Source organism: Urocampus carinirostris, chromosome 3, assembly GCF_059441175.1.
Source record: "Urocampus carinirostris isolate Australia breed hairy pipefish chromosome 3, RoL_Ucar_1.0, whole genome shotgun sequence".
Classification (NCBI taxonomy): domain Eukaryota; kingdom Metazoa; phylum Chordata; class Actinopteri; order Syngnathiformes; family Syngnathidae; genus Urocampus; species Urocampus carinirostris.
In genome coordinates this window covers 11,924,307-11,935,470 of record NC_142351.1, presented here as the reverse complement: position 1 = coordinate 11,935,470, position 11,164 = coordinate 11,924,307, and the positions used below count along the sequence as shown (strand labels likewise).

At 39.6% G+C, this 11,164-nt stretch overlaps 1 protein-coding gene across 1 annotated transcript; it reads left to right on the top strand.

Annotated features, from left to right (window-relative positions):
• The first annotated feature begins 2,769 nt into the window (after positions 1 to 2,769).
• On the top strand, positions 2,770 to 4,764 carry fam43b (family with sequence similarity 43 member B). Its single transcript, XM_088329779.1, has one exon. It carries the CDS (start codon positions 3,017 to 3,019, stop codon positions 3,980 to 3,982), a length of 966 nt encoding a protein of 321 aa, XP_088185905.1. The 5' UTR covers positions 2,770 to 3,016; the 3' UTR covers positions 3,983 to 4,764.
• Positions 4,765 to 11,164: the final 6,400 nt, after the last annotated feature.

Below are 11,164 nucleotides of genomic sequence, written 5' to 3'. Positions count from 1 at the left end.
TCTGAAATCTATAGATGCGCGACATGGTGGCTGTCCAGTGACTTTTTCCCGATTTAGTGATCTCATCTCATCTCATCTCATTAGCTGTAGCGCTTATCCTCATTAGGGTCGCGGGGGATTTAGTGATCTGTCACTTGATAATATTAAACAGGTGGTGAATACGGCCAAACCAATCACTTGCCTGTTTGACCCGCTTCCAGGTTAGCTGATTAAAGATCTTCAGTTTTAAATATTATAGAAATATCACTCTACTCAGGTGTAGTTCCAGTGGCTTTTAGGTCCGCTGTTACTAAACCTACACTGAAATGACCCAACCTTGATCCAGAAAGCTTTTGTAACTATAAACCTGTGTCAAACCTACCATTTCTTTCTAAAGTACTTAAAAACGTTGTGGCACATCAGGTAAATGATTTTATATCTGAGAACAATCTTTTTGAATCTATGAAATCAGGATATTGAGGTCTTGGAGTTTTTCCTTGCCCTAATGTAGGTTTTAGATCAGGGGATGGTGTAATGATAGTCTGTAGTTTGCAATAATCTGTGGTCTGTGCAGCCCTTTGAGACTCTCTGTGATCAAGGGATATACAAATAAACATGACTTGACTATACTGTCTATGTCTATACTATCTCGAGCACGCTAAAAACTTTGACATTTTTATTGTTTAATATCTCATGCATCCATTCAATATGGTTAGTGTAAAGTGTAAAATAGAGGTGAGCTGTTTTTTTTAAATGAAAGTGTAATAAGAAAGCTTGAAGCTGTTGAGAAAATGGTCGGAACGCTATTTTTCGGCCACTTTTTACCCTGGAGAAGGACCTCTTGAAGCGCATCTTTCAAAAGTAAGTTAAACTTCACTTTATTTATCGTCATAGAGCATATTATTTTATGAAATGTTTATTTTTTGAGAACAAAACAATACAGGTTACTTATACAAGCCTTAAACATACAAAATATAGCACTGAAGCAACTTCTGTATCGACTTTCCTTTGGCTTCACCAAATATTTAATTCCCCTAATAATGAATTGTTTTTTTTTTGTTTTGCGGTTTTCTACCTTTATCAAGATGTTCAAGAAAAAATACAGTTATATAACAAGATTGTTTTCCTTGAAAACTAGTGAATAAAAAAAAGAAAGAAAATGAATGTTTTTTCCCTTTGTTTCACTTGTTGGTCGTGCCAGACTCAGATAAATGAATATGAATGATCATCAAGCAATTGCTTTATAGTCATTTTACCACAGTTTGCTATAGTTTTCATTTTGTAAGTGGAAATGAAATGCGAGTGATCAAGTGGAACAGCTGGGAAAAGCCAGTAAAAAAAATCTTAAAAGTTTAAATAACTTGTATTTAACAGAAAACGTATTTGCACACAGCCAAGAATAAATTATTACCCCATTGGCCCTCACTTTTGCTCAATTTAGGTATATATATATATATATATATATATATATATATATATATATATATATATATATATATATATATATATATATATATATATATGTATATGTATATATATATATATATATATATATATATATATGTATATATATATATATGTATATATATATATATATATATATATATATATATATATATATATATATATATATATATCTTTTTTTTAAACTGTGAACCGAGTTTTTATTTGCCCTCATGTAGGTTTTAGATCAGGGGATGGTGTAACAATAGTCTGTAGTTTGCAATAGTCTTTGGTCCGTGCAGCCCTTTAAGGCTCCTTGTGATTACGGGCTATAAACATGACTTGACTTATTCTTACTTAAAGATAATTTATCTTAATTTTCTTGTAAAATAAAATAAAAATATCCAAGAATTGCCTTAAATAGCAGATTGTGGATTTTTTCAAATTGCAAAATATTTTTCTAACCTTGTGAGAAAATATTTTCCCAAAATCGATATAATTATCAAATATCTGCTAGATAAGGTCATTCTGCTTTTTTATGGATTTTTCCATTTTATTTGAGAAACAAGATACAACATATTAAAGTAAGAAAGATATACTTAAAACAAGCAATATTATTAGATAATTTTGTAACAATGACAATAAAGGTATATTCTATTCTAATACAAAAAACATACTGCATAATATACTCTGTATTCAAAGGCACATGGAGTAGTTTAATAGCTTAATGGTTAACATTTTTTCAATCATGTATGCAGCACCTTAGTGATAAGTTTCAATTTTGTCTTCACGCCTTTTTCTCTTTCAAATCTACAATGGACCCAATGTTTTTTCCTTTTTGTAATTGTATGTGAAAATGAACGACTCTGGGCACCAGTGCTCTGCATGGTGTTAGCATGATATGTTAACCACGGTTAGCAAGACATTAGATCTCCACAACAGCTCGAATAGTTGTCACCTCCTGCACTTCACAGGGCAATGTATTTTTTTCTTTCTGCAGTGTGGATATTTAGAAAGCAACATTTGCTGGCATCTGTTTTTTTATTACACTCCAACAGAACTTTTTAAAAGCTCCAATATGTTGATTAAGCTTTAATGATGTTTCCATTCAAATAATGTGTTAAAATTATTTGCTAATTTGTTTTTCTCCGTACAACAGAGGACTTTTGATGATCCAGATGTAGTCACAAAGCAGTCATTTAAGCCCCTTTGAGACTTCTCGTGGGCGCTGGATCCTCTCTCTCAGTTTTATAGGACTCATAAATACAGTGATACCTCATCGCAGAGCTGGACAGCTCTGTAACGCTTCAGAGGGGATCCATTTGGAAGCCAAACAAAGATGTGGGGAGGGCTGTGCATGCTCCAAACACTCAGCTCAGCGCATCACGAAGCGAACAGCAGAGGAGAAAGAAGAAAGAGAAGGAAAAGGAAGGAGGAGCGAGCAGGCGAGCAGACCAACTGAGCTCTCAGTTGCGATCGTATGCTCGGCAAAGCAGCTACCCTGTCTCTCGGCGGCACAGGAACCTCCAGCTTTTACAGACTGAGCTGAAACCAGCTCACCAGGGAGCACAGGATCTCCTCCTGCGGCCGCACCATGTTGCCCTGGAGGAGGAACAAGTTTGTCCTGGTGGAGGATGAAAATAAAATAAAAGGCAAGAGTCTGGGGAATGGACTGACCTATCAGTCGATTCTGTCCTCTCTGCTGCGCTCTTGTCCCGACCTGCTGCCGGACTGTCCCTTCGACTGGGTGGGGAACATCTTCCAAAACAAACGTCAGAAGGTGGAACTCAACAAAGAGGAGCCTGTTTACAACGTGCGCTACCTGGGAAGTGTGGTCACCATCATGGCCAAGGGGGAAGGTTGCACCCAGGAGGCTGTGGCCAAGATCTGGACCAAGAGCGGCTACGGCGAGCAGAGCGTCAAAATGAAGTTGACGGTGGGACCGCAAGGCGTCCGCATGTGTGCCGATAAATCCGGCAAGAAAAGTCCAATTCACCTTTACTCCCTGAGCAGGATCACCTACTGCGCGGCTGACCCGTTCCGACCCAAGATACTGGCTTGGATCTACAGGCACCAAATCAAGAACATGGCAGTTGTTCTCCGCTGCCACGCTGTGCTGGTAAGCAAGCCCGAGAAGGCCCGAGCCATCGCGCAGAGTCTCTACCAGCACTCCACCTCGGCCTTCAGCGAGTTTAAACGGCTGAAGCGGCAGAGTGACTTCCGACACTGCCAACAGCAGCTGCTAGGGGACGAGGCGGTGCCACTGATGCCCCTGAGGAGGCTGCTGAATGGCCAGTGCCACTACAGATTGCCCGCTGAAACACCCGGGAATGCCACCCGGCTCAGTTCAATCACAGAGGAGGAGGAAGACGATGGCAGTGACGGGGAGGCACCACCAGCCCCTACAAGGAAACAGAAGGTCCTGACCACAAACACAGACCCAACTCAGCTGCTCTCCCAGTTGGACCTTGGAGATATTGCTCGATTGGAGCAGTGCCAAATCACCTTCATCAGTGAGACCAATAACAACACGTTTACTTTCATAACCTCGCTGGTCTAGGTGTCAACACAACAAATAGGATTTTCTCTTTTCCTGGGGTTGCCTCCTATTCTCCCTCTTGAAATTTTATTCACCAGCGTCTGTTGCCGGCTGGTCTTCTGTGAGGACACTTTTTTATAATCTGTCCAGATGGCTCTGACGCCATATTTACCGTAGCAAGTCGAGAATGTTTACAAGGAGAAGCACTGATGCACACCCTCACGAGCACAATGACTGACGTCACTCTCATACGGTCATGTTTTGATGACTAACAGTCCTTTATTTTGTCTTTTTTAAAAACAGAGTGTTTATATGTTTGTGTGGTATTTATAACGTGACAATCCTAACCCGTGGTCAGGTTGCAGAAGTTTGTTATTGATTTGTTCATGAAGAAGGTGATTCATTTTGGATTCAACCCATTTATTTGGCTTCTTAATTACCGCCATTTGTTACCGTCCTCATCATTAATGCATGACATGTCAACTGTAACCTTTCCAGTTGAGCTTTCGTCTGTAATCATCCGACACTTTCACTAAGAACACTGTGATAAATGTGTGAGCAGGGACAAAACGTGATGCAAAGTCAAGCTTATGTACATTTTTACATTACTGTTTCTATAATGCAAATTTTAGTCTTGTTTTGGTTACATTCCCTCTACATAAGCTCTTACGTAACCTCATAGTTTGTTTGAAATATGTCACTCGCATCTTTCCATTTAATTCAGTTTTTAATGGTAGACCGCATTATGTTGTACACTGAGAGATATTATTTTCAAAATATGATGAATAAAAACTTGTTTATGATTCCTTGGTAATTTCTGAAAGATCGAGTGGGTTGATTGAAGCGAATGTCTGAAATTACATGATTCGGATGGGAATATGTTTGAATCCATCTCAAGGACACAGAACTACTCATGTACAATTCGCAAAGGTGTGTAATCTTGAAATTTAATAACAGACCATGTCTAACAGTTACTGACTGACACACATTTCTCTTACGAATGAGAAATGAGGAGAAACTTTGGACCACAATCATCCATTGTTGAACTATTAGTAGTAGTCTGTTTTTAATTTAACGATTGAAATTTCCAACATTGTGCATAGTCATTGGATGCACCTCAACGTTTTTATCCTTGTTTTTGCAACTCTCTTGAGCAGCTATCCTGGACTTGTGTCCTAAAACTTCACAGTCAAGTCAAGTCAAGTCAAGTCATTTTTATTTGTATAGCCCTTTATCACAAAGAGTCTCAAAGGGCTTCACAGGTTTTTGCACAGACTATTATTTCAGACTATTATTACACCAACCCCTGATCTGGAAACAACATGAGGGCAAGGAAAAACTCAAAAACCTCAACATGAGGAAAATGAAGAAACCTTGAGAAGGGACCGCACATGTGGTATCCCCCTTTCAGGATTACCAGGCAAAGGATGTTGCAATTACAAATAATAATAAGATATTGTCCACAAAAAGTATAGGTTATTCATATGCTATAGAGTAGAAGTGTGTTTTAAGCTTAGATTTAAACATTTCCATTGAGGTTGCAGAACGTATCTCAAGGGGAAGAGCATTCCACAGCACTGGTGCCTGGATGGAGAACGCTCTGGAACCAGCGGAACACTTCTTGGCTCTTGGGATCACCAGAAGACCGCCGATCTCAGAACGAAGGCTTCGGACCGGAACATAGGAGGATATCAGATCTGAAAGATATGAGGGAGCAAGTCCATGTATGATTTTGTATAATACTAAGAGAACCTTAAAATCACATCTTAGGCTAACAGCCAATGCAGGTTAGCCAAAATCGGCGTGATGTGATCTGACTTTTTTGTCCTAGTTAATAGCCTCGCTGCAGCATTTTGTACCAGCTGAAGACTCTTGATTCTGGACTTCGGGAGACCGTAGAGTAGTGCATTACAGTAATCGAGACGGGAGGTAACAAACGCGTGAAGTGCCATGTAGCTTACAGTCTCAAGTCTTTCTCAATTTGATGATCTTTAACGGGTGTCTAGAGTTTTTATAGCATTTTTGTCATAACCAATCTAATATCTGACATATTTTGGACTTTCAGCTAAATCAGGTCTGTTATAGATTGGATTTAATCTAAAATAGACTATAAAATTGGAATTTCATTCTCCGTCGAAAGTGCCCTGATTTTTTATGTTTTTTAAAAGGTCTTTGTTGTGTTTACTTTTTCCAATCTTGTCCAAATTAAGTCCACGTACAGTTTTTAGAAACATACGGTAATTTTAACACACTGAGGTTAAAATGCAATATGTTAAGAGGGTATAATTAAGAATTCCTTTAATGTATAACAAATGTGGGAGTTATTTCAGGAGCGGACGTTGCTCTTTACGTGCCAGTTTTATTGATGTATGATGGACAGACAGAATGCACACTACTTCATATTGTTGCCAAAGTACTGAGAACCGACGAACCAGAAAATATTTGGGAAAGGCACATTCCTGGCATCTAAATCTTCAATTTCATGAACAATTAAACAGTATACTGAAATACAGTAAAACAAACAGAAATTAAATCAGAAGTCAGCCCTATCGATTGTAGTTCGATGGTTTCCTGCTGGCTTCTGCTGAATTTCCAGGCCGCTCATGCTGAGGAGGGCATTTCATCAGCAGATTGAATTGTACGGAGAGAGAACATAAAGAACCTGCCACAGCATTTCAGCTGTCAGGGACTGACATCACTGACAGCTCCAAATCCAGGGCCGTTACTTAGATGTCATGAGATTTTACCATAACCATCAGCATTTTAATAATGACATACCTTGAAGCAGTTGTTCTGGAATTTCACACAATTTGCAGACATTGCATCAAAGTATTATTTCAGAATCAAGGCAACATAAGCAAAAGGTTGGAAAATTTAGACAACGTGCAATAAAAGTAGAAGAACTAAAAGGTGCAGTGTTTATATTGTGAAGGATACAATTCAATCCAAACCCAACTACTATTTACACAAATAATTCTTTTTCCGGATCTTTCATAGTTCTTTCCTCACTTTCAGTAAATTTAGTGTTGCTTATTATACGTGGCAGTGCTACACTACGCACATAAATCAATGCTTAATCTGGGATTACTGGTGTACCGCGGCAATATTAGCGATCTACAATGATGTTGTCGTCTGCCAGTGACCGAGATGAACCGTATTTTAACCGAACTGGAGGGAGGCTTTCGTTTTTCTTAGTCTCTCTCAGACTGTCATGGTTGCCATGGCGCCCAATTGGCCCCGCTCGTGTGGCGCCAGCTGCAAATTGTTGACAGATTGGCTCCCTGTCAGTATTTGAACTCGGTCCTGTCATTCCCCTTTTGTCGGTCCACCCTTTATCGCCTGTCCTGTATTTTGCTCCTGTTAGTCTCCCGTTACGACCTGTTTTGATCTCGACTACGTTTACTCTCCTTTCCTGGCTTTCGACTTGCTTCCGATCCCGTTCATGTTTTTGCTCTTCTATCCCGGCTACTGGCCGTTTTTTTTTCCGTTCCCGACACCGCCATCGCTCGCCACTTCCGCGTTCAGAGCGACCTGCTTCCCGCGACCAGCTATCACCGAATCGTGAGCGCAACCCTTTCTCTTCCTTCAATAAACCTTGTGAGAAATGCTACGCGAGCGGGTCCTGTTTCCGTTCTGGTCCGTTCTCATCCGCTACACTTTGTGTCCACACCTAATGTGTGCAAAGCACGCATGCTCAGTGCAAACGAAATCAATGCTCCATGCGCATTTTTGTAACGAGAGCGCCACTGCCCCCTAGCATAGTGAAGGTGCAACTGGACTTTGTTCTGAAAAGATATATTCTCCTCGAGGAGAATAATATTTGACAAGGGGGGGGGGGGGTACTCGCTACTATGTGAGAATCACTGGTTTGACAATTTTATAGCAGAAGTAACTACCTAATTCAGTGAATTAGTTGGTGACAGGGGTGTGAATTCCTTTAGCCTTTTTATTTTCTGTGCATTTCCATGAGCTTCTAGATTCCCGTTCGAGTCGCTGCGTGTTACATTAGCAGTCCTGCGTTTACACGCAGCACTTGGCAGAACAGCAATTGCACTTTTATGTCAACATAACTCTCAGGCAAAGACGAGAGAGCAGATGGTTGAAGCAAGACGCACCTTGGGCTTTATCACCAATACCTTGCAGAATAACAAGCCCCCCAAGCCCGCCATCTCAAGCTTTGTTGTGTCACTTCGTCAGCCACAGGGGACGCTCCGGCGGGAAATTGATAAAGTCCTTCAATGCAGCTCGTCACGCGTTGGAGAGCAACACGATGCGTTTTGAAAGATGACAAGATGAGTGACAGCGTCCTGGCAAGTGGCAGCTTTTCCCCTCCACGGTTCTGATGTTCAATCAGCGGTAAACTACAAGGCAAAAGAGAGCTGACACTTCAAATGTAAATTAATGTTTTTTTTTAATTCATGAAAAAATATTCCAAGCATACACATTATCATGTGTTGTTATAATAATATTCAGAACTTATACTATTAAGCAGTGGGTGGGCGAAGTTTTTAATTCACGGGCCACATTGAGTTGAGTGGCTGGGAAAGGAGGAAAATACATTTGATTCAATATATAATACATAAGGAAATACATGGGGAAAAATTTAGCAGGGTTTAAACCATTCATTTCTAACATCATCACTACTTGTTCAAAAATGCATCTCTCCATTTTTGCTTTTTTTTTTCATTTTTGCACTTTTTTCATTCCATTCATTGGGGCGGCAGTAGCTCAGGAGGTAGAGCGCTCGTCTTGGGATCAAGGGATCCCAGTTCGAATCCCGGCTTGTCCGTGTTACATGTCGAAGTGTCCTTGGGTAAGACACTGAACCCCTAATACCCCCAATAAGCAGGTTAGCGTCTTACATGGCTGCAAGGCCGCTATTGGGAAATGTGGAGCACATTGTAAAGCGCTTTGGGAAGTCATTGACTTGAAAAGCGCTATATAAATGCAGATAATTTCATTTCATTCAAAAATTAAAAAATGACAAAAATACTGCAGTATTTTACAGGTACATTGTGTAATATTTGACCAAGTCTAGACAAACATGGTGGCAACTAATAGGTATGGATTCCAAGAAATCCAAATTTCTCGACCTATAGATATTTTTTCGAATTAACATTGGTATGATAGCTCATGTATTTTTGCCTATTACTTGAAACAATATATATTTTTACAAACTGTCCCTTTAAATAACAGCTACAAAGAACTTATGAGCAAGTAATCATGTGAACATATGCATGGCATGTTAGATTCTTTGTCTATTTTATCAAATGGTTTTACGCAGTTTTTTGCCAAACTCATTCTTACATCATCATTCTGTAATGCATCTAAACCCAAGTTTAACTACCTAAACCAAATATATGACAAGCGGGAACTCAAATTTCCCGATTCAGCGACTCTTATATTGTACTGTATCCCCTAAACTCAAAATGAAAGATTGTCTGTAACGCATGACACCGTTGTTGGCGTAGACAATCCGTGTCTCGCTGCGTGATCATTTCCTGGGATTCAGACCGAGTATGAAGAAAAAAGAGCTGAAGAGACCAGTTCACTTGATGACTTTTATTACAAAGTTACAATATAAAATCAAAGTATACTCTGGGTCTGATTAGGAGAAGTTCATCCCTCAAACAAGCATTGAAAAAAATGGCTAACCACTGACTAATAGAAAAGGGTTGGGGATTGGCTGAATGGAAAATGATACTTAACGAGGCTGTAATTTTCCAGTCGAGTAAAGGAGGGACATCTTCACAAGAAACCTTTGTTTGGATTGGATATAACTGTCAGGACCAGAACGGAAACAGGACCCACTCTAGTAATGTTTACCACAAGTTTTATTGAAGGAACGAGGAAGGGTGCGCCCACGATCCAGTGTTCGCTCTCGTATTCGGTTTGTGATCCGAAAGCGGAAGTGGATCTTCCGTAGCGAGCGATGGCGGTGTCAGGGGCGGAAAACTTGTCGGTAGGTGGGACTGGGAGAGCAAGACATGGTCGGGGTCGGAAACGAGTCGTAATTCAGGACGGGAGAGCAGATGTGGTCGAGATCAAAACAGGTGGTAGCAGGAGACAAACAGGAGCAAAAAACGGGACAGGCGTGAGTCAGGGTCGAAAAAGGGCTTGGCGTGTAAAACAGAGGTTCCCAGACGGACTGACAAAAGAGGACAGATAGGAATGGTTTGAAATATGAACAGGGAGCCAATCAGAGTCTGAGGCAGTTGGCGCAAAAGGAGCGGGCACTGGTGATTCACATCAGTCATCATGACAATAACTGGCTTTTTCAAGTGTTCTGATAAGATTATAGTACACTCAAAGGCACATTACTGGGAAAGTACCGAATGAATCCACACATATTGAAACATCTAATCTAATACAGAAAGTAAATACGTCATTCAAATATGTGGATAAGCATACGGTAGACAAAATTAATAATGTGATTCTCAAAGTGAGGTGATGATTGAATGAGAAAACTAATATTGCTGGAAAACTCTTGCAATCGTGATAACATACTCAGTGACACATTTTAATCATCTAAGTGTGCTGGCACAACTAACATGCTAACCAATGTGTAGCTTATGGTATGACACCTTCAAAACTGTTTAAACTGTATAAAACGTTTTGACACAATATATGTCATGGTATGCAGACAATATACATATATTACAATTTCGACACATTGCACAAGACACTGTGTTTTTCTTGATGAACTCAAATCCTGTCTTCCTTTTTTCACATCTTTCTTGAAATTGCATTCTATCAACAAAAATTCTTGCTACATATATTTATTTCCAGATATCATTTTACAACGATCATTTACCACTACCATATTTATTTGTGTATAACGTGCATTAGTGTACAACGCGTACCCCCTAATTTTTTATTAAAAATCCGTATACAATTTTGTTCACTTTTTCTTAGGTCTAACCAAGCATTGTAGGCAACATATGTTCCATATGCATGGCCATGTTTTAAATAATGTATTTACAGCATGAACTATGACCACAGTACCAACATAAAATTGTATTTGTTTAATGTTCTTCTTAGTCTGATTCACCATCAGATACAACAAAGAGTTCTTTACCACATTTTTTTCATTTATTTATATCTTTCGGAACGACGTTCTGGTTTCTCCATTCTCTTAACATTCCTCTCTGGTTCCGTAATTACCGAATCAGTTTAACATCACTAGTGGTTAGGATTAAACTT

What these genes read in the sequence shown, in the direction of transcription:
- fam43b (XM_088329779.1), top strand. Translation starts at nt 3,017, where the DNA reads ATGTTGCCCTGGAGGAGGAACAAGTTTGTCCTGGTGGAGGATGAAAAT.